Source organism: Harmonia axyridis, chromosome 1 (genome assembly GCF_914767665.1).
Source record: "Harmonia axyridis chromosome 1, icHarAxyr1.1, whole genome shotgun sequence".
NCBI lineage: Eukaryota > Metazoa > Arthropoda > Insecta > Coleoptera > Coccinellidae > Harmonia > Harmonia axyridis.
In genome coordinates, this window is record NC_059501.1 from 81,393,211 (window position 1) to 81,416,977 (window position 23,767).

At 35.4% G+C, this 23,767-nt stretch overlaps 3 protein-coding genes across 7 annotated transcripts in view; 2 read left to right on the plus strand and 1 right to left on the minus strand.

The window, feature by feature from the left end:
- The window catches only part of LOC123675975 (unconventional myosin-Va), a 41,014-nt gene extending 39,144 nt beyond the window's left edge, over nucleotides 1-1,870 (plus strand). For both annotated transcript variants that reach the window (XM_045611594.1, XM_045611587.1), the window contains exon 20: nucleotides 464-1,870. In XM_045611594.1, coding sequence (XP_045467550.1) covers nucleotides 464-586 — 123 coding nt within the window. In that variant the 3' untranslated portion in view covers nucleotides 587-1,870. The remainder of the gene's footprint in view (nucleotides 1-463) is intronic.
- Nucleotides 1,871-2,336: 466 nt separating this feature from the next.
- On the minus strand, nucleotides 2,337-5,767 carry LOC123676025 (cilia- and flagella-associated protein 45-like). Its single transcript, XM_045611671.1, has 10 exons — nucleotides 5,600-5,767; nucleotides 5,341-5,536; nucleotides 4,822-4,968; nucleotides 4,605-4,757; nucleotides 4,425-4,546; nucleotides 4,041-4,290; nucleotides 3,750-3,923; nucleotides 3,539-3,691; nucleotides 2,509-2,741; nucleotides 2,337-2,451 (listed from the first exon to the last, which is right to left on the minus strand). Exons 1-10 carry the CDS (start codon nucleotides 5,668-5,670, stop codon nucleotides 2,388-2,390), a joined length of 1,563 nt encoding a protein of 520 aa, XP_045467627.1. The 5' UTR covers nucleotides 5,671-5,767; the 3' UTR covers nucleotides 2,337-2,387.
- A 284-nt stretch (nucleotides 5,768-6,051) lies between these two features.
- Nucleotides 6,052-15,549, plus strand: LOC123676000 (ubiquitin carboxyl-terminal hydrolase 20). Of its 4 annotated transcripts, none has more exons than XM_045611636.1 (9): nucleotides 6,052-6,249; nucleotides 6,557-6,637; nucleotides 6,696-6,815; nucleotides 7,262-7,502; nucleotides 7,556-7,855; nucleotides 9,406-9,765; nucleotides 11,130-11,339; nucleotides 12,029-12,252; nucleotides 14,047-15,549. In XM_045611636.1, the coding sequence occupies exons 2-9, from the start codon at nucleotides 6,566-6,568 to the stop codon at nucleotides 15,361-15,363; spliced, it is 2,844 nt and encodes a 947-aa protein (XP_045467592.1). In that variant the 5' UTR covers nucleotides 6,052-6,249; nucleotides 6,557-6,565; the 3' UTR covers nucleotides 15,364-15,549. The 4 variants fall into 4 exon arrangements, with proteins under 4 accessions (XP_045467592.1, XP_045467600.1, XP_045467608.1 ...); XM_045611644.1 differs by having other exon boundaries at nucleotides 7,556-7,840; XM_045611652.1 differs by lacking the exons at nucleotides 6,052-6,249; nucleotides 6,557-6,637; nucleotides 6,696-6,815 and adding an exon at nucleotides 6,832-6,971.
- Nucleotides 15,550-23,767: the final 8,218 nt, after the last annotated feature.

Consider the following 23,767-nt stretch of genomic DNA (forward strand, 5'->3'; position numbering starts at 1 on the left):
AAATCATTAATCATAGACTAATTCCCAAGATCGACGAGGAATCGACAAACCTAGTTCTTGGTCAACACTACAGCAGCGATATTCTCAGTTGTTCTTGAGCAACGCACCTGGTTTCGATTTTTCACAACTTGTCCCAACCAGTTTCATTATTGACAGCTAAGAAGGTGCTTCACGACGACCCAAAAGTGGTCTAGTTTGCAAACTGTGACTGCAAATTTTTCACCATGTTTGTCGAGAATTTCAACAATTTCACTGCGTTGTTGAAGAGTGTATGGTTTCATTTTTAGTAATGACGTAGTTTTACTTGTCAAATGTCAAAAGATGACAACTTCAAAAGTGACATATGCCCAAATAGCGGGCTTTTCAAAATGAAATATCTTATTGGAAAACCTAGCACATTGTAATTACGCCAAAGTTCTTGCCTTGACCACAGTTTTTTTCAAATTATCAAACTTTTTTGCAGCCCCGTCTGATGGAGGTCAACTTCCTATATCCATTGAAGTTCCCCTTCAATCCGTCGGATATTTGCTTCGAAAAGATCGAAATACCAGAGATTTTAGACTTAGGTATTTTAGAAAAAGTTTGAGTTCCTTGCCAAACTGCTTATTTAACAATAATGCCATTGTTTTGCCTATTATTTCTATTTAAAATGTTCGTTTTCACACCCTTTGGTGTTTTTATTAAGTTGTATATGTTATATTTTGATATAAAATCTTAATTTTTCGATATTCTTCCAGTTTATTCATGAATTATTCATGTATTGAATGGAAATCTTTCCAATTAGGACATGCTTAGCTCAGTAGTTTCTAGAAAAAATGTATTTTTCTAAAGAATTAGTGAAAACTTTTTCGCTTTAATGGTTCAATCAAAAAATATCACCACTATTTCAGAAGATGAATAGTTTTAATCTCATTTAGAAAATAAGAAAAAAGTACCTAACAATCTAAAGGTTTTGAAACCATAAAGCAACTGAGAATTGGCTCTAATAACATACATTAGTTGGATTTCGATATAAAAATTCTACTTCACATCAAAAAATTCAAGGAATTTTTCGGTTTTTTCAATTGAAACCTACATCTCAACAATTTTATAACAGTTTAGAAAACCAAAAACTGATCAACCTACTTCAAGGGGCCAGAAAAACTCAATTTTTAAACAAATTCGTTTTCATTTGAAAAAGAAATCTAAAGAGAAAAAATCTACTGATACAAAAGAAAGAAAAAGTTCAGGACACTAAATTGAAACAACTTAAAAGCAAGGTATAGATATTCTGAAGAGGCTACTTCACAGTTCACAATTTATCAAAGAAAATACGCAAAAAAATATAAAATACAATATTTGTTAGGGAAATAAGCCAGCGATTGAAATGAACTGATTATTTGTAAACAAATTGGTGTCCATTCATGAAATTGTCAATAAGGTACATAATGATATTTGTATTTTCGTTCTCTTCCAATACTCTCAATTCTTATATTCGTGAGGAAATACCAAATGATTATAATTCCTGGGCCATGTACTTAGTGATGAAGTTTCGTATGTATATATAAATTATTAGATGTATAAATAGGAAAGGACAATTTTGAGATTGAAACTTGGACGTTTCAACAATCTTAGTAGCTTTAGTTTCTTGAATAATGTATACGTCCAAGAAATAAAAAATATAATTTCTCAAAGAGATGTCATCATCAATTATATACCTACCAAATTTATTTATTTAGTTTTAATCGTTGAAAATGTGAATGAGGGTGGTGAGATTGTAAAGAAGACTGTTTTATTTGCTGTGAAATGTATAAGAGTATTCTATTGGCTTGTTGAGTCTGAAGAATTTTATTGTGTTAACCAGTAATGAAAATAAAATATATTTATGAAATGGGCTTTTTTTTCTCATTCATTTTTCAGAAAATTTATTCAAGTTCCCATGTTTGTGAAGAACCGAGTTTCCGGCAGAGATATTTTCAGTTTTTACTCCCCCATCTGTAAGTGTTAAGCTTAGAGAAGTTTTTGGTTAGGCTTTCTCACCAAGAGGTGCGCCCCTCTCAGGGGATTGCGGTGTCTCATTCAAGAACCACTGATGGTTTCATCAATAAGGCATCAGTGGTCCCTGCCATGTGCACCTTCCACCTCCACAGTGGAGTGTGGTGACTTTGTAATATATCAGGAGGAAATCGATCACCTGGCGAATGCCAAAAAGGTTGTGAAAACTCTTAGGGGTAGAGTAAGACACTATCAATAAAAAATACCGTAATTTTTTTCAATTTCTTTGAAATTCTGATCAATTACTAACTTTGACTAGTTGAACATTTCTACCAAATTTGGTCGAAAAATAAACCAATGGCTTTTAAATAATCAATTTTATTAATAATATGAAAAAAATACAAATATTCCTGTCATTCTCGTAATTTTAGTTGTCTCTCTATATCTGTTATGTAACGATCGGGAAGTGCTTCCGTTCTAGAAACGAAAAAAAATGTTAATATGCCTGCCCTGAAAATCCTACTAAATTATTACCTCAGTCTAGAGACCTTGGTCTTGATGTACTCGGAAATTTGGTTATCGTGTAACTCTTGATTCAGCCTGAAAGCCCTGCCATCTTCGAACTTCTCTTTCAAATGATTTATTCTCTCTCTTTCTTTGTCGTTTATTTGTTTCAAAATGTCTTTTCTGTGTTTGAAATTCATATCTTTACGTTGAGCTCTCTTCGTTTGGTCTTTCTCAAAGAGTTCTTGTTGGACCTTTGCCACCTAAAACAAACATATTTTCTAGTAAATATTAGTTCAATTGAACTAGATTTCAAATGTGGGTTGTGGTCCTTATACTGTGACTAGAGTAGTTCACGGCCAAAGATAATTTAGGAAAATAAAAGAACGGGATGAAAACACTTATTCAATTCATTTCAACCCACTAAAAGAGTTTGAAGAAGATGATAATTTGTCTAATCGATTCTTAGGGCCAGTTGCACCATTTGCCTAAACATTGATTAAAATTTAAACATTGATTAATTTCTGATTTCTCTTGAGAAATCATAGAGTAATCAACGTTTAAATTTTTAATCAATGTGTAGGCAAATGGTGCAACTGGCCCTTAGGGTCTCTGGTCACTTGGGTCGTTGCAGGTACCTTTTCGTCGGTCTCGGGAACATATGTTAAAATCTTTAATCTTCTCGTTGTCAGTGCGAGTGTTGAACATATGTTATAGTTGTAGTTCCTAGTAGACCGTTAGCAAAGCCTTTCTACGGATCCCTTAGGAGTGTGGCTTTGATCATCCTAAGTTTGTACACCGATTTCTTCAGTTCTCGGACTTTCGGATTTTCGAAGGAATCGATAGATTCCCTACACAAATATGGACCATAGTGGTTTATTATGTCTTTTTTTATTGGAATGATACCGGCGTGATTGAATGCTGGAATCTCCAAGATCAAAGAACGATTGGTATCTCTTCTCTACTGAAAAATCCTCCGAACTTTAGAGTTTGAAATCAATACATTTCCACGAAACTTATTGAGTGGTAGGATATTGACAATTTCCTTTGAACAACTCACCTTGTGGAACGCATCCTCATCTCGAGCTATGGCGATGGCCTGTGCAGTTCTGATGTCCGATATCTGCCTCGACCTAGCCTCGTGCAACGCCTGGATATCTTCTGCCTTCTTTATAGCTGCCTGTTTCTCTTTCTCTCTCCATGCTCTCTCCACCTAGATACGAGAATGTAAGCTTTGAAAGAAGAAAGAGAAACTGTATGAAGTTACGAACCTCCTCTTGTATCCGGATCGCTTGCATCTCGTCCATCAGAGCCTGCTTGTCTTGGGCCCTCTGTTGTTGGGCCCTTAACCTGGCGATCTCCTTCTCCTTGGCGGCCTTGATCATGGCCAGTTCGGCCTCTCTGGCCTCCTCCCTGGCCGCCTTTTGGCGCATGAACTCTTGGATCTTAAAAGTGTAACATGTTGAGAGTGGATCAGGTTTTCCCAAAAATATCACAAAAGCAGTTGATGGTGTAAATATTTGAACATCAATCAGTCTAGCCAAAAAAATTGTATTCCTCACCCTCAAGTCGGCTATCCTCTGTTCCTCCTTCTGGACCAGTTTGTACCTTTCCAGGTCCAGGTTGGCTTGGTGCAGTTCCTCCCTGACCCTCTTCTGGTGCTCCTTGTGCTCCTTAACCTTCTCTTCCTCCTCCTTCCTCATAGCTATCAAAGCCCTGTTCAGCAGTCTGCTTTCCTCCTCGATCTTTTCAGCTTCCAGGAGTTTCTCGACCTCGTTGTCTTTGATCTGCTGCTTGATCTCTCTGCCATACCTTCATAACAAGTGACATTCTGTAATTACTTAATCTCATCATCTTGAGGGAAGTCTTATTGGCTCTAAACACGAGAACTTTGTTTTCTAACCTAACCCTTTAGTGAAATATAGGAGAAAATTTTGCAGCCTTACCTCTTGTTCTTGTGTTCTTCTAGCTCCGCCTTCTTCTCGTCTTCTCTGAGCGCCCTCTGCCTAGCCTGCTCCATCATGTCGTCCAACCTCCGTTCTTCTTGTTGCAGCTGCTTCTTGATCAACTGAAAGAGCAAATGTCACGTCTTACCTTCCTTCCGATGCTTCGTACTGTTGTTTTACCTCTTTCTCCATAATCTGAGCGTTTCTGATGGCTCTACACTTGGTGGCGAGTATAATGCAGTTGGCAACCTTGACTCTATCGTCTTGTTCGTTGAGGAGCTCGTGCGATCTTTCCAGAAGGTACTCGCTTTTCTTTTGAGCGTCTAGCTCGACCTGGGTAATTGGTAAACATGAATTTGGAGCGTGGAATATTGAGATTTTCTGTTGCATATCTTACATTGTCTAGTTTGCTTCCTACATGTGGATCTTGATGAACTTGAGCCTTCGCCAAATCCTCCTTTCTCATTTCGGAGGCTCTCATCTCTTCTCTCTTCTTTCTTTCCATCTCTTCTATCATAGCCTTCTTTTCTTCTATGGTCATCACCTAAAACGACATTTTGGAAGAAGAAGAAAGCTCCTTTGTGAGCATTGTAACTGGAGATGAGACCTTAACATTAAGAAAGCGAATTCTTCGATGAAAAGAAAACCTATGAATTTTGCCACACAATCAAAGTTCAGGATAAAAACTTAAGAAATCTTATCGAAGAACCACAGTATTTACCTGATGTATTTTCGGCCGATATTTTTCCCTTACTTACTTTCTTGATATTTAATGATAATCATTAGTAGGTCATTTTTTTCATATCTGTATCATGATAAGTTTCACAGATATCGTTCCTTATTTTTTTTTAAGTATCATGAACATATTCTCAAGCTAGTAGGGGGAATATATTAAAGCTCTTAAGGTATCACTTACTCGAGACTGTTTCTGCAGTCTATTGAATTCACTTTTTGGCCATATTCCTGCCAAATCTGTTGGATTCCTTTCAGGTACAACCAGATCCCTCACTTGATCGTTGTCATAAACTATTACCAATTTCTTCGATTCCTTTGGATTCTTCTTTTTCTGGTGAATCAATCTGCCCTTCAACCTGTGACCGCATTCTTTAGGGCTGAAAAAGAATTTAACGTGCTGATCTAAACCCGATTTTTTGTAACTAACGAAGGAAACTCACTCATGTTCAGCAGGATTTTTCATTTTAGGTTTTTTATTCTGATTTGAAGGGCATTTTCCGCAAGTATTCATATCTTGTTTATGTTAAAAAATTCTTCCTCTGTTCATTAATAGGTAAAATAACGATCAATCGTTTTGATGTAAAATTAATTCGATCAAATAAAATAATATTAACCATAGCAACATAACGGATTTTCGAATAACCCGCCATTGTACTAAAAGATGCGTTCCATTAATTAATAATATATCGGGTAAGTATTTAGATAATTCTAGTAAGAATCACTCTATAATCATTATACATATTTCACCTAACAAATTCATACTCCCATATGATTTCGCATTATCTTTTCATGAAATGATTCTACGCTTGCACCTCAAACCACTGATTATCGATTTTTTTAGCCGTCATCCGGCAATCGCGCCATATTTTATGACGTTGACATCAAATTAATTGACGTTTAAATTTCCTTCTAAGAAAAGATTGTCAGAAAACATGAAATGATGTTTTGAAAAACTTCTCTATAATGAATAAAAAACTGACAAATATTTTTGATGTGATGTAGTAATCGTTTGTTGTTTCTTCTGTAATATTATTACTGTTTTAATACTTTATCTCTATCATAATTCAATATAAATCACTGGATACGAAGCGTAAGTTTCAGCAGTAAACTTTCCGGTTTATCTGCGATAAAATATCCCTTTGCTGATAGTATTACCGTAGTTCAGCAACTGGCATTATATTGCAAATTAAATGCTAACATGAAGAGGTTTTCACCGCAACTGAGAAACAGCTCTTTATTATTATTAATAATAATTAAAGTCGTAGTGTTTGCACTTTGTTCCTTACCTTGCAATTTCAAGAACATGATAGTTCGTATTGTATTATGTTCATCACCTGCAAAATTTACCCGTGACAGGTACAACCTTAAAATATGTAATCTATTGTCTTTTCTTACAGTGAATCAAGATGAATTACAAGTATTCTTGTAGTCATTTAGTTAATGTCACCAACATTCCAAAATTAGAGAAATCCAAAGAGGTAATTTATATAGTGATCTCTCATTTTATCTGATTAAATCAGGAAAATATTCTTTTAGGATTGGATGTGCACTGATTGTGACTATTCTGGGCAAAAAGTTTGGATATGTTTGTACCAAAATTGTTTGAGATTAGTTTGTTCAGGTCAAAACACTGATCACAGTACCCTACATTTCACAGTGAGTACTGAAAAAAATAGCTTTATGAATTTGTGTTGTGAATATAGATAATTGAAGATTCAAACATAGAAATAGATTTTCGAAAACCATTTTTGAGTTTGATGTAACTGAGCCTTGAAATGTGGTTGATTCAAAGATAAATCCTAGTAAGTTAATGTAAGTAAATATTGGTAGAAATTCATCTTAGTATAAAGGTAGTTTCACTTACTATTAATCAATTGACACTATTATTTTGTATTATATTATCACTTTCAGTATTTAAAGGGGAAAATGTCAAATTATATTGTGGAATACCTTTCGAATGATTCCTTTCACATATTAGCAGAACAAGGTATAAATTTGAATACTTACCACTAATTTCAAAGTTTTGTAGTGATTAACTGACGTTAATATTTAAATATTGGTGTGTTTAGGAAAAATACCTTTTCTTATTTATATTCTTTCAGACAAATCCTTTACATTGTGTTCACATGAACTTGAAGTCTAAGAGGTTGTGGTGTTATGAATGTAATGCAGAAGTTTTCATGGAGGATTCGAATATGGATTCAGGTAATTGCCAAGACAATGACTCTTCAATTTGTTTACCTAATACCACAATAACAAATTGTGAGAGTATTAATACAATGGGGGAAAGAGAGGGAAATCATCATACCTCGGAGAGAAACGTTGGGTCTAATGTGGGTTCAGGTAATTTTTTAAACAATTGTTTATTTTCTGAATTAATAATGTTCTACTTTCAGGAGGAGATTACACCGATTCCTCCGATAGTGAAGACTCTGATAATTTAGAACTAGATAAGCCTGCTGGACTGGTTGGTTTACAAAATATTGGCAACACTTGCTATATGAATGCTGCTTTGCAAGCATTGAGTAATGCAACTCCGCTGACCAGGTTCTTTTTGGACTGTCCTCTAATTATTCAATCCCTGTGTGAAGGCAAGAAGCCAGGACTAAGTAAGATTTATCAATCTCTGATGCGTGAAATTTGGACGAAGAAGAATGGAGGAGGTTATGTATCTGCTTCAGGTAAATTAACTGAAGGTGATTTTTTTTTTTTATTTAATTTTTCTTTTATGCGCTTATTGCAGAAGAAGATCCGGCTATATTTCTCTCTCAAATATCTGTGAGTTTCGAATTTTTAGCTGAGGGTGTTCTTTAATAAACTACTAAAAAATTCAGGTCAAAATCAATTCTGGTTTATGAATATAGAGTAAGTACAAACGGAATGTGCTCTTGACTTAAGTGTTCATACTAGTTTCAGGGTCTGAATATCCTGGTTAAATTTGTTTATCTGATCAATGGCTCCGGAGTAACTGACAAAGAAACTGCAACACCCAGAAGGAGCTGTTTAAATTTTAAGGGTTTACAATTTTTTTAATAAATTTGTTATAATGTGTTTGTCCACCACAATTATCTATAAACTCCCCAACACGTCTCGGTATTGATGGAATAAGATGGTCAATTTCTTCTTGAGGGATGCTATCCCAAGCTTCCTGTACTTAATGTCTCAGGGCCGCCAAAGTCTGTAGGAGCTGGGGTAAATTTCCAAGCCTTCTACCCATGATGTCCCAAACATGCTCTACGGGAGAAAGATCTGGGAATCTGGGCGGCCATGGCAAAAGATTCACATGGGTTGTTTTGAAAAAGTTTAAACAAACTCTGGCAACATTTTGTTTGGGTATTAATTGGCTGGAATATTGGATTCTCGAACCGTTAAGGTGAGGGAGAACATATTTGCATATGCAATATCATCCCATACCATAACGCCTACTGTCCGGTGTACATGACGCTCAACATCAAACTGAGGTTCACGTCTTTCTCCCCGACGTCGTCTAACCTTTCTTCGGCCATCATGTGCACCCAAGGAGAATCGAAATTCATCAGAAAGGACGATCTGATGCCATTCCACATTTCAATGTTGACGTTTTCTGCACTTGTGTAATCGTTGCCGATGCTCAACCGTCAGAGGTAACACAAGATGGGGGCGATAATGCTGCAGTCCAAAAGACCTTATCCGGCGGTAAACCGTTCGGACAGTTACAGGATGGCATTGTTCTCCTAACCACTGATCAGCCAAAGATGGAGTGGTCGCAAATCGGTCTATAACGGCCATAAGTCTGAGACGTCGATCTTGAACATCATTTGTGCCCCATCGACGTCCGTTGCCTACTCTTCTTCGATTTTGGGCATTATCAAACCACGTTTGACAACAACTCATAACAGTAGTTGGATTTCTGTTCGTACGGTTAACGATTTCTCGAAATGACAACCCCGCCTCCCGTAGACCAATAATTTGACTTCTTTCTAATTCACTTAGCTGGCGACAAATTCCACGTGCACGTTCTCTAGGCATTTTAACAACAACTGAACATCGACTTTGGATCTCTTCGAACAGCTGGTTTGTTGTAAAATTTGAAAAACTTGCAAAAAACTACTACAATATTTAAGTAACAATAATTGCAAATTCTCCTTCTGGGTGTTGCAGTTTTATTTGTCAGTTAGTATGTATATTCTGGAACAAGCGCCCATAAGCTCCTGATTCCTCTTCAGTGCTTTTCTCATTTTTCAAATCAAACCTGTCTTTCTTGCAGGAATCCTTTACGGGATAAGAGCAGTCCATCCAATGTTCAGAGGCTACCACCAACATGACACACAGGAGTTTCTGAGGAACTTTATGGACCAATTGCACGAAGAGTTAAAGCAGCAGTGCACAATAGATAACGCCCATCATGAAACGGATAATTTCTCACTAGCACTGGACGAGCACGCTGTCAGTTCCAGCCATGATTCGAGCGAAGGTGAATATGAAACTTGCGATTCCGGCGTCAGTGAGAGATCCAGCTTGAGTGATGACAACGAGAGGCCAACTAGTACAAATAAGAGACGGCTAAGCAACACGACTAGCCCCGGTAGAAGATTAAAGGCCAGACATCATAATTCTGGTGTTATAGGTGAGTTTATTTTTCTATATTCACTCTACAGGTACAGTCGCCGTCAAATAAGATGGCAAATCTAAGGCGCAGAGAGAGATAATGCTATCTCCTTCGCACTATTACGGCATTGGTTCTGGGGTGTTGCTGATTTCGAGACTGCTTAACTCAGTGGCGTGGTAAATAAATCGAATTGGCAATGAATTATTCGAGATAACAAAAAAAAATATCAGAGGATAATATTTGACATTGAGAGTAGAACCATTTATTATAAGAAAAGATAGAAAAAGTTTACATTTATAACAGGTACTTTTATTTGAGAGAATAAGATATACAGGTAGTACGATAGTATGACATTAAATTCGTTATGCTTTATATGTACGCTACTGAATGGAACGCTTCGGTTTATTAGGTACCCTTAGTCAGTCATTAGCTCCTCCTTCAGTTTTGTGCGCAACCAAGTTCTTGCCAACATATTTGGCGGCGACTGTAGCTCAGTTTACTCTTAGAGGGAACAGATATAATTCTTCTTACAAATCACTGATAATCTACATTGTAGTATTTTAATATTTTCAATTTGCCAATAAAAGAAATAATACTTTTGCTAACTTTTCTTTTTTCGCAAAATAATTGATGATATGATATCCCTATAAATTGTATCATTTATTGAATCACTGATGTATTTTAAAAATATTCATAAGAAAAGAGGCAGAACATTAATTTTGTGAAAATTTTTAAAAAGATTCGTATTTCCTTTCTACTGATCATTCAATCTTTAGACTTTTTCCTTTGGAGCCATATGAAAAATAAGGTCTATATCATTTAGGTTTTCCATTGTTAATGGTATACCTTCTACTTTACAATGAAATAAACGTTCATTAATTTCTCTTAAAATATACTTGTTTCTTTTCAATATAGAAATGAAACTTATTATTGAAAAAACCTTAAGTTCAGAACTGGAATGCTGTAGTAACCACAATTTCATCCTCAGAATTTTTAGATTATTAGAGCATTATTTTGAATGGCTTCAAGGAGGTTTCGTCCTCACTCCAACAGATTTCTTGTCCAAAGCATTTTTGCTATTGCAAGGCATATTTGATCAGAAGTTTCTTCCTCCAGAATCTGCATTTGTCAGTTTGTATTAATCCTATTCAGTGCTTCCTGAGCCAATGAGGAGGTATAAGATGTTCTTATTGAGATTCATATACATTTTGGTGTTTGCCGTACTACAGTAATCTTTAGTTCCTGTTTTTTGAATAGATTGACCATATGACAAGATGAAACAATGTTAACTCTCAGATTACGTTCAAACTCCAGCATAATGTTCAAAAGTGCTAACAATTTTTTTTTAATAATTTTGTGCTTAATTTAGTTTTTCCTTGCAGATTGCCAACCAAGTACAAGTTTTTCTGCACCTGGCACCTCTGAAAGACAACAACAAATTAAATATCGATCTATTATATCAGATATTTTTGATGGCAAATTACTATCTACGGTTCAGTGCTTAACATGTAACAGGATATCTAGTCGTGTAGAAACATTCCAAGATTTATCTTTGCCTATACCATCCAGGGATTATCTAGTTCTGTTGCATGGTGAGTGTCATTTCTTCTCTTTCAGTATGCAAAATATAGTGAACTGGACATAATGTAATTCCTAAAATTTAAACTTTAATTCTTCAGTAGTATGTATTTCTGTTATTGACAGCTGACATGAATACACTCTATTAGTGATGTCTTCACACACCGCCATTTTAGTTCTCCTGTCAGTGTTCGGAATCCAAACAAACAAATTGTCATTCAAATTAGTACGTTGGCGTTGAAGAAAGTGGCTTATTTTAATAAATAAGATTATTTAAGGAACGATTTTACTATTAATTGATAGACAGAAGGAACGAGATCAATGCCAGTAAGTTCGAACTTGAAGTTCAACTAATAAACACGACTTTTAACAAAATCTGGGGAATTATACAGAATTCAAACTTACTGGTATTAACCTCGTTCCTTCTGTCTATCAATTAATACTGAAATCGTTCCTCAAATACTCTTATTTATGAAAATAAGCCAATTTCTTCAACGACACTGTACTAATTTGAATGTCAATTTATTTGTTTGGATTCCAAACACTGACAGGAGAACCAAAAATGGCGGTGTGTGACGTCACACTAATAGAGCGTATAGTCCTAACCTAACCTTTAATTCTTCAGTAGTTGGTATGTCTGTTAGGTTAAAAGTTGCATTGTTAAGACGCTTTTACCTACTTTCTAAACTGTAGTGTCTTTCAGGCAGAAGTTTACAACCTGGGTCGACTTGCTCTGAAGCTGTAATACCGGTACAAGACGGTTGGATGGCCTGGATATTTAACTGGTTCAAATCATGGTTTTATGGTCCCACAATCACTTTACACGATTGTCTGGCAGCATTTTTCAGCACAGACGAATTGAAAGGTGATAACATGTATAGCTGTGAAAAGTGCAATAAACTACGGAATGGTATTAAATTCAGCAAGGTAAATATCAGCATCCTTCAGAACCTGTTAGTTCTAACGAGTCGATTTTCGCGCGCTAACATTTAGACCAAAAGAATTCCAAAATTGATAAATGACATTCTGTTTGAAGTATCATCTACGCTTTGTCATGACACTTTGCAGGTAATTGACTAAGGGTATGGTCCGTATATCGCCGAGAATTTCAGAGCGGTTACTAGTGGTTTCAATGTTTCAGGTAACCTGCTTCGTATTTACGGACCGCTTGACACTTTTCATTGGTCAACCAAATTTTTCTTTGACAGAATTTTGGAGGTTATAAATGGTTTATCTCTTTTAATTTGTAAACAACTAAAATTCCTTAATGGATCTGAAGAGTATTTGTTTCATAATTAAAATAATAATGTTTTTGAGTGTTAGATGTCATGGAAAATGTTCATAAACAATAATAATGATAATAAAGGTCTTTATTCAATTAATTTCATGAAAAACAATAACAAAACTCTTACAACTATAGAAATAATTGAAAGGGCGAGATCCAGCATACTGCATCGAACGTACTGTTCAATCTAACCCCAAAATCTGAAAATTAAAATGACAACTGCCAAGCCGAGTGGGCGTGGTTACCGAACATAATCTGAATAAAAATACGGTGCTCTGGTGACAGATAACTCACCAAAGTTTGAGGAAATAGTCACCGGTTTTTGAGGAATTTGACATATACGGACCACCAACTTACTAGCCACAGTAACCAAGGTGATATAGGAACCATACCCTAAGTGTATGCTATTTTAACAGTTCGAAGATTCACGTGGAATTTCCGGAAAATTTGTAAAGGGTGTTTTTTTTAGAGCTATAGAACTTTAAATTGCAATAAAACAACGATGGATTATTCGATTGACATGAATTTTATTTATCCGCAAGATAATCTTGTGGCATTACATTTTAAATATGATTTCTGGCATATGACCGCCACGGCTGGCTCGGATGTAGTCCAATCTGGACGTCCAATATTCGATGACTTTTTCCAACATTTGTGGCCGTATATCGGCAATGACACGGCGAATGTTGTCTTCCAAATGGTCAAGGGTTTGTGGCTTATCCGCATAGACCAATGACTTTACATACCCCCACAGAAAGTAGTATAGCGGTGATAAATCACAAGATCTTGGAGGCAAATTCACAGGTCCAAAACGTGAAATTAGGCGGTCACCAAACGTGTCTTTCAATAAATCGATTGTGACATGTTGCGCCGTCTTGTTGGAACCACAGCTCCTGGACATCATGGTTGTTCAATTCAGGAATGAAAAAGTTAGTAATCATGGCTCTATATCGATCACCATTGACTGTAACGTTCTGGCCATCATAATTTTTGATTCCACCAGTCCATAAAGCGCACCAAACAGTCAGTTTTTCTGGATGTAACTGTGTTTCGACATACACTTGAGGATTAGCTTCACTCCAAACGCGGCAGTTTTGTTTGTTGACGTAACCATTCAACCAGAAGTGTGCTTCATCGCTAAACAAAATAAAATGGACGTAGTGCGCGATACGTATTCCGCACAGAACCATTATTTTCGAAATAAAATTGCACTATTTGCAAGCGTTGTTCAGGCGTGAGTCTACTCATGATGAATAGTCAAACCAAACAGAGAATAAATCACTTGACAGCTGTTAAATCGGTCGCCATCTTGAACAGTAATGCCAACTTAAAGTTATATACCTCGAAAAAAAACACCCGTTATAACAAGCGTAAAAAATCTCCCGACTCAACATCGTTGCTATACTCATTTTCCTAAAATTCGCCTCCTGTTTCAGGTTCTCCTGCTACCCGAAGTCCTCTGCATACATCTGAAGAGATTCCGACACGAGCTGATGTTCAGCAGTAAGATCTCCCTAGCCGTTAGTTTCCCATTGAGCGGTCTCGAAATGAAACCGTACCTGCACAGTGACTGCGTGTCGAAAGTCACATCCTACGAACTATTCTCAGTTATATGTCATCACGGAACTGCAGGTGGTGGTCACTATATAAGTTATGCGTTGAACAGCGGCCAGTGGTACGAATTCGACGATCAGTACGTTACTCGAGTATCGGCCGAAAAGGTCGAGAACTGCGAGGCCTACGTCTTGTTCTACAGGAAGTGTACGCAACAGGCGGATGCAATCAAGATGAGGGCCATAGAGTTGTCAGACACCATCGAAGACCTGGATAAGGAGATCGCTTACGTGTCCAAGCAGTGGATAAACAGATTCAACACCTGCGCAGAACCCGGACCCATCGATAACTCAGATTTTTTGTGCCAACACGGATCCATGAATCCCGACAAAGTTCTAGTCCTGAATCAGTTGTCAATCGTGATCCCTCTCTCTGTGTACGAGTACCTTCATAGGGTGTACGGGGGCTGTCCTCCGATCACCTGCATGCATGTTTGTCCGTGTTGCCAAGCCTTCAACAAGAGGCTACTATTAGAAATGGAAACATTCCATCAGCTCACAACGGAACCCAAAAATCAAAAACTCCCTCTTACGCATCTACTTTCGGCTTCATGGTGCAGTCACTGGCATGAGTTTGTTAGTAAGAAAGTACAAGAGTCGCCAGGTCCGATAGACAATTCGAAGATAAACGTTAATGATATCAATACGAAAGAATGTGTGAGCATTACGGAAGACCTTTGGAAGTTCTTCCACAGTATATACGGTGGTGGACCAGAACTTCGGGTTAAAACTGCCACCCCCGAAGTGTCGGATCATGAGAATGCCGAGGAGGAAGCCAGCGAAGCCGATATTCAGTTTGTCATTCCAACTTTGAGGAGGAGGGAGGAAGTGAAGTTAGACAGGAGGAACTACTCTCACGGGGAACCGATGGATTTGGGGCAGAGTATTGAGAAAACCGACGACACGAAACAAGAAGATAAAAAAGAAAGAGAAGAATTCCCTAACGTTGAATCGCCCAAGAATTGCTCCAACGGCGATGATGATTTACCAAATATTAATAATAGTAATTTATTATCATCTAGATCCACAAATTGTTCGGACGACAATGCTGGTTTTGATTGTAAGAATAATAATTTTCAAGTTAGTCATGATTCAAACCTAAAGAAATTAAACAAAGTGTGGTTTGATGCGAATTTTTGAACGTTTGTTGATAACACCAATAAAAGGGATGCATATTGTATTTTCTATTTTATTATTGTCTGTCAAATAGATAATATATTACAAATGGTTTTGTTTTTAATAGGTTTAATGTTATGAGACAATTTGAATTGTTTTGAAATGATGAATTTACACTGGAAAATATTTATTAAAAATTTTTGACGTGAATTTCGTTTGGTTCTGGAACCCTTTTTTCGTTTTCATACTTTGTGGTGCCCTAAACGTAACCTGGAAATTTCGCCAAATTCTATTGGACAATTCAGGGAACTGTCAAAAATGAAATTCAATGTGGCGGTGGTTGGCATTATATTGTTTTCCATAAGAGCCCGTTCACATGACGAGCGGTTTACGCGCGGTTTGAAACCGCGCGTTTACAAGTACATGAATTTTCTTCGAAGCGTACACATGCCTCCGCGCGTTTTTATGGACCGCGCGTAGAGCGCGGTTCTAGAGCTTGCCCGTAGTAACCGCGCGTTGGCGCGCGGTTTGAGATCATAGGTTTCTAATGTAACCGTTCAGATGACCGCGCGGGCACGAGCTGATAGATGCCAGAGACGTATTTACGTATTTTCCTTCGATCCGTTCGGTCAGAAATATTTCAAAATGGAACCGGACGCTCCTAAATTATTCATAGATGAAATTGAGAATTTTCCTGTAATATGCGACATGACAAGTAGTGTATATTCAGATAAAAACTCAAGGAGACGGGCTTGGGAAGAACTCGTCATCATATCCTGTGAAGGAGATGCTAATGAAGAAAAAAAAATTATTATGTGACCACATAAAAATGATAATAGCTCTTTATTCAGAAATCATGAGATACACGTAGAACAAATACAAATGAAGAGAAATAGTATCAAAATAACATTCACCTACCACTTAATAGCAGAAATCTACTATACTAAGTATATGGTTCTAATTATAATTATTCAACAATAAATTAAATATTATATTCTTAAATGGTTTATAATTATTTATTTCTTTGATTTCATTAGGCAGTCTATTGAAAAATTTTAAACAACTGTATTCTAGCTGCTATTTGTGTTGAATTTTATTTACTTTTTTTTTTCTGTCGAGCCACGTGTCCTGCCCACTGCCACTTCAATTCTGCAGCACGCGCTATAATATCTACGACTCTAGTTCTTTGTCGGATTTCTTCATTCCTTTTTCTGTCTCTAAGACAGACATTGAGCATAGTTCTTTCCATCGCTCTCTGCATCACACTCAGCTGGTTTGCGCCGTTTGCGGTCTTCTTAGTTATTGCCATAGTTTCCAGGCCATATGTCGCTACCGGTAATATGCAGGCATCGAAAACTTTCCTTTTAAGGTTTATTGGGATGTCGTTATTCCTGAATATATATTTCATCTTTCCAAAAGCCATCCAAGTTAGCCTGATTCTTCTTTTCATCTCTGCTGTTTGATTTTCTTTGCCGATTCTTATTGTGTCTTAAATATATATATTCTTTTACATTTTCAAGTTGTGTGCCGTCAATGTTTATGTGTTCTGTGGTGTTGTTGATAAGTTTGGTCTTCGAAACATTAATTTTCAAACCGTCTTTATTCAGAGCATCAAAAGTTGTTTTAACATCTCGCTCAATTCCTGCATGTTGCTACTTATTAGGACGATGTCATCGGCAAAACGAAGATGATTTAAGTAGGATCAGTTTTAATTGATGAATAATAGAAACTATTCGATCTATAATTACCTATCAAAACTTAAAAACGTTTAATTCTCACCTAAATCTGATACTGAATCCAGATTCAAACCAAAATGTAGAATTCAAACTGAATACGGGCCGTTACGGCAACGCGCGGTCACCGCTTGGCAACCGCGTTCCATGTGAACGGTATCCAATTATCCACCGCTCATTCAACCGCGCGTAGACCGCTTGTCATGTGAACGTGCTCTAAGAGTAGATAGAAGTGGTATTATTGTATATTCTGCATATTTTGGTTGAGTTTAAACTGAAGAAAAATACCTATTACTTGCGTTGTAGAGTCGAGTTCACACTCCATTTTTATGAGGTTCAAATAGCTGCAAGCCAACAACAAAAATTTCGTTGTAAACTCACAATCTGCCACAATACATATTCTTATAACAATTTCTTGTGCTAAACGAAGACTTAAAAAGTCACATCATCTAGACTGCCTTATATGCAGTATTGTGAGGAGATATGTTCTGATAGAGTGGATGTCTAATGCGAAGAAGAAGATTGAATCCCATTAGTTTAATTTATACAGTATGATGCGGTCATTTGAGCAATTCCTCTTCCAACACCGCTTTGAGGGAGGAGGGGTATAAGTGGGCGTGTCTAGATTTTCTGAGTTAGTTTTTGTAGGAAACGATAGTGATGTATTTTTATATTGCGTAATATTATCTGACGGTAGACGTCAGAATGGTAATTTTTGAAGGTTAAGGGATTTTGACAATCGATGTCAAGTTATAGAATATAGGTTGACATTAGTTTGACATCACGGTACCTACCAATCATAAAATAGCATGGAATCGGACCTAAGTTTAATTTGAAATTCCGTTATTTCGACGATCGAAGGCTGCATGCGTCAGAATTTAGTATAATTTTAGAGAGATTACCATCGAAAATAAAATATTCAAATGGGTGAACCCATTGGGATCAAATTAAATTGATTAAATGCTTTTCATAGTTTCGAAATCCATTTCGACCGAAACTATAGTCCAATTTTTCCGGAAGTCTACAAGTCATAAATACGATAATAAATAACATTTTTCAGATGCTTTCCTAGTTTATATATCATCGCAGTTTTTTCAAGTCTGTCAAGTGAGATCAATTCTTTAGAACTCGAAGGCATTTCGGAAGTTATAAAATAGGACCACTTACTTCCACATAAGATTTCTTGAAATATTGATGAATCCACTGATTAGATTTGATCAAAACATTCAATGCGATTTGAACTTGAGATTGGCCAAACTTCCCTACTCTTCCGTAGGTGGCGCTATATAAAGAAATTACCACATCTCTATGGAAACGACAGAGAAATAGTGAGCGCCATAGAAAACTGTAGAGAAATTAACTAAACTTTGAGCAATCTCTGTTGAATCCAAAAAAGTTGCCAGTCAGACCTTAAAATTTGTTGAAAGTAAGAGTTCATTTCTCGTATTTCAATCATATTTATAACGGTAAACAATTTTTGCTGCCTGGGATGGAAAAAATTCCATAATCCTACTTCGGATTAGATCTCGTATCTCTGCTTATCTTCAAGAATAATCTATATATTTTTTGTAAACGATGATGAATGCTTTTTACCGTCATAAAACATTCCCAATTACCGTTAAAGTATAAAATATTTATATATTTGTTCAAATTAACAGCGAAATGATGCTAAATACCAAATAAGAATTCTCATCTTCTAACCGAAAATTTCTACTGCCAAGCTAGCGTAACCAATTAAATGTATTTCTTGTACCCATTTGTAGAAACTTCTGCACACCCTGATAATTTCAAGGTGTGACCAGTCTATTCACGGAAAATCCAATATTAGACATATTCACAATCCAAATGTTTTTAATTTGCTGATATCAATTGAGATTCAAAGTCAACTTCAATCTTATTCGTAAAGATCTAAAAAATTTCCAAAATCCAAATCAGCGGTTAAGTTTGATTGATTTTGTTATTTTTAAAAAAAGTCAACTTCAATCTTATTCGTAAAGATCTAAAAAAATTCCAAAATCCAAATCAGCGGTCAAGTTTGATTCGATTTTGCTATTGGTAAAAAAAGATTAACTACTATGTTGATTTGTCTCATTTTTTCGTGATTCATTCCAGAAATCATCGACAGAATGGAAACTTTCATCAAGTGTTCCATGATTCCTTTCTTGAGCAACTCCTTTGTTTGAAGTCAAAGAAGAACGTAAAAAACTAATTACAATGTGTTCCAAACATGACGATTCTCAATGTTGCAACTGATTTTTATAATTTAATTGAGCTTATTAACTGTTGATGGTAACGACAATTGTGAGAGAATTGCATAGAGATATTTGGATTTCTAGTTAATATTAGGTATCCGTTATTTCCTATTCAAATAATCTCTATGAAAAAATTACGTATTCTAATTTTTTTTTTGTGTTGATACAGATCTATCCAACAGAAAGAATGGTTTTTATTTAGCTCAAATGTGGAACAGGCATGACTAACGTAGTGAGCACGTTATTTCATGCCCAAATTTTCATGTAAACGATTACATGTAATACCTACTTTCCATTGATGGGACCAACTCGAATTTAAATTACTTTCACCATACGGTGATTATCAAAACAATCTAATGGATTTTTTTTGAGAATTTTGAGTTCTGTCTACTGGATCCACAATCAGATTCTATTATACAGGGTGTTAGTGAATAAGTGCGGCAAACTTCAGGGAGTGGTTACGCATGAAAAATAATGAAAGTTTTGGTATAACTTTTGTTCGAAAATGCTTTCGTATTCCGAGATACAGGGTGTTGAAGTTTTTATTTAAAAGTGAACATTTATTTATTACCTACTCTTAATTTTTTTTTATAGAAAAAATAGTAAGCCATTGAGATAGTTCAAAATGATAATCATTTTTCAATTCCATTTTGCGACAACGCCCCTACTAGATAATGTATCAAAGAAATACAAAAAAAGAGTTAAGATGTTTTATTTTTTTGCATAAAAAAGGCGCGAAATAAAAGGCAGAAAAGATTTTTTGTCACGAATTGAACGAAGAACTCGAAATTGATTGTTAGTTTGAAATATCTCAGTGACGTACCAATTTTTTATATAAAATTCTCAATTGCATGTCAGAAAATGCGTAATAACTACCTCTTGAAAACCACCAAATTTCATTCGCATATCTCGACCGGTTTCTGGGAAATAAATAGTCAATTTTTAAATAAAACTTAAACATTCCGTATCTCGGAAAACGAAAGCATTTGTGGACAAAAGTTATATTGCATAATGTCATTATTTTTTCATGAATATTCACCTCCTGAAGTTTGTCGCACTGAACACCCTGTATACACTTCGGCAGAATTATGGGAATGGACAAAATCTGAACGAAGTTTGTACTTCATTTTCTCTTGAACCCTTTGGCCGATTTTAGCATTTTTTTTTAATTGTAGCTTGATCATAACATTGAACATAATTGTTCAAATGCCGTCCTCAATTTACTCCTTTTGTGTTATACGAGGTGTTATATAAAGGAGTGAACAGAGCCGAAAAATCATCTAGTTGAGAATTCTTAAAAAACAAAACAGTGTTTATAAGTACCGTTTTGTTAATTTTAACAATTCTCAACTTTAATTTCCAAAGTACCCATCACGTATTGACATATTATAATGTCTTTGTATTTCCTTTTTTTACTATTTCAAATTTGATTAAACAATACCTACCCCAAATCTTCTAGTTTTTAAGCACCGTTTTGTTACTTTTGAAAATTTACACAGTACCCATGGCGTACAGTTACAGGGTGTTTCTAAATTGGAGATACAAAGGAAAATGAGACATTCCTTGGATGATCGGAGGATCGGATAGGGCAGATAGGCAATTTTTTTGTTGGTGATAACAAACTCAATATAATACACTTCAATATAAGAAGTCTGCGGAAGAATTTAGAGGAATTATTGATCTATTTAAATGAACTTGATATAAGAAATATAGATATTATAGTTCTTTCCGAGACCTTCACAATTGAGGACCTCAATGGGTATGTTATTGAGAATTTTGATATTTTCTATAATAATTCAACTTTTAATAAGAATGATGGAGTGGTGATGTATGTAAGGAAGAGTCTTCATGCTATGTCTGAAATAATTGAATTAGATGAAATAAATTTGTTGCGCTGTACTGTGAAAATGCGGGAATGGTCTTTTAGTATAATGGGGGTATATAGACCACCTTCTTCTGACTTGAACGTTTTCTTGAATGGGCTGGAGAATAGGGGGATTTCAGGTGATTCAACCATGTGCGATATATTTATTGGGGACGTTAATATAAACATTTTAGAGGAAACTGATATAAATGTTATCAAATATTTAAATATAATGACACAAAATGGGTATATATCTTGTATAAATCAGGCAACTCGTGTAACGCACAATACGTCGACATGCTTGGATCACTTATTTCTGAGAATAAAACAGTTTGACTTGTTCAGGGATGATATTTTGCCTATAGTATTCAAAACTTACTTAACTGACCATTATCCAATAGGGTTGTCGTTGCAAAATGTAACGAGGCCCAATATTGTATCTGATCAACAACGGCACAAAGTGGAAGTAAATTACACAGTTAAATAACGAACTATTGAGAGAATCTTGGAGGGATGTTTTGTCAAATATGAATGTCGAAAAATCATATAATTGTTTCAAGAATAAAATATTATCTCTAGTGGCGAAACATACTAAGACCATTAAATTAAGTAGTAAATATAGAAAACGTAAGCCATGGGTAACACAAGAAATTATTGAATCTATAATAGAAAGGGATAATATGAAAAAAATTTCAATTAAAAATCATAATATTGAAGATGAAACAAAATATAAAAAATTAAGAAATAATTTAAACAAACTTATAAAGTTGGCAAAGATTCATTATTATAAATTTAAATTAGAGGAATCTAGGAATGACTGTAAAAAAACATGGAAATTAATAAATGAAATAACAAACACCCAAAAAAGAGCTCCACAAAAAAAGTTTATATTGGAGAATGATGGTACAGTAGTGATAGATGAGGTTGAGATAAGTAATGTTTTCAATGATTTCTTCATGTAAAGAAAAAAGTCCTATAAACATGGACCCGCAAAAGTTTTGTTTTCGAGATACAGGATGTTTCTTGTAATCCTACTTTATTGTGATGATTATACCAGTTTTTCGAATCTTCATTAATCTTCGATACACATTGGGTAAATAAGTACCAAAACTTATAATTAATTTATTGATCAAAGCTTACTAACTGAATCTTCATATAATATTTTGGATTTTCCTAAGGATTACGAGAGAATAGTTTGAAATGTTTTTCGAAATCGGTAACAGATAGGCCAAAATTCCAAGAAACAAAAAAGTGTAGTACTGAACCAAATTTTTTTTTTACATTTCCCTAAAACCACCTGTGGTTCACCAAAAAAAAAGTTCTAGAGGGAAGAAGCGGGCACTGTTCCAGAAAAAATATCACTCTGTAGATTTGCATTCAAAATTAGCATATAACATGATGAAAACTTCGAATTGGGATATCTATGCCAAAATCAAGTTGAATATATTGTGAAGAGAAGGTTCTATGAGAAAAAAAATGAAAAACATCTAACTTTAACACTCTATCTCTCGAAAACAAAACGTTTTCATGTTTGAAGGACTTTTTTTCTTAAAATCATCCAAGGAATCTGTAATTTGTACTCTGTGTTAACTCTTAAGGTATAAATTTCAGAAATAGGGTTTGCTTATGTAAACCCGACTATTTTTGTACGTAGAATCGACAGAAATAATAAAAAATATAGGTTCTAATTTGAAAATCTTGAGTTTTGATTTGAGTTGTCCAAGCAGTTCATGATCTTCTTATGAACACTCTGTACATTTTTGGTCCAAATCGCAGTCTTATAATACTACGTATTTGCAGAATCGAAAAAGAAAAAAAAATTTCGAAAAAAGCTTTTTCTGTCGAAAAATTCAAAAAATTTGAGTCCTCATCGACACCATTTTTTGATACACTTCCTGTACCTTTTTTGTTCAAACTGCGAACTGGTTTATGATACTACGTATTAGCAGAATCGGAAATGATAAAGGTTTCTTCGAAAAACACTTTTTTTGCAAGAATAGTCAAAAAAAATTTGAGTCCTTGTCGCCACCATTTTTTTCATAAGAATCCAATTAACTCATGAACCGTTGAGTTTTTACACAAAGTATTGAATATTGCCGAAATTGCCATAAAAAAGCTATCTAATGATGCGATAATATAGTGGGTGTGCCATTTGAACTGAGGAAGTATTAGTCTGTTTCCAGTGCAACCGGAAGTTGTAGGGATCTGAAAATATTCTAGAGAGAAAGATCATTGTCTCAAATCCCAATATGCAAATTTTCAGCTCAAAATTATGATTAGTTTTCCATCCCGGTGAATCACCCTATATATCACGTACTGAAATTATAATGTCTTTTTTATTTGGCTCTATACCAAAATTGCTAGTTTATAAGAACAAGAATACCCGAAATCGGACAAAATTCGCAAGAGCGACATAAAAAATAGGGTTAAGCACCGAAAAATGAGTCGCGCTTCTTTGCCCAATCCCGGTAAAAACAATAGAACGCAGCCGAAATTAAGGCGAAGAACGAACACATAATGAGCACTTTCAATATATATAAAAGAAGAACAACGGTCTCACCAAAAACATTGCGCGAGAG

Coding starts and splice junctions, on each gene's coding strand:
- LOC123676025 (XM_045611671.1), bottom strand. CDS start 5,670: ATGAATACTTGCGGAAAATGCCCTTCAAATCAGAATAAAAAACCTAAA. Junction 4,758..4,821: donor TAGGAAGCAAACTAGACAAT/GTAAGATATGCA, acceptor CCAATTACCCAG/GTCGAGCTAGACGCTCAAAA. Junction 2,452..2,508: donor ACCAAGGTCTCTAGACTGAG/GTAATAATTTAG, acceptor TTTCGTTTCTAG/AACGGAAGCACTTCCCGATC.
- LOC123676000 (XM_045611636.1), top strand. CDS start 6,566: ATGAATTACAAGTATTCTTGTAGTCATTTAGTTAATGTCACCAACATT. Junction 7,503..7,555: donor TGGGTCTAATGTGGGTTCAG/GTAATTTTTTAA, acceptor TTCTACTTTCAG/GAGGAGATTACACCGATTCC. Junction 12,253..14,046: donor ATGGTATTAAATTCAGCAAG/GTAAATATCAGC, acceptor CTCCTGTTTCAG/GTTCTCCTGCTACCCGAAGT.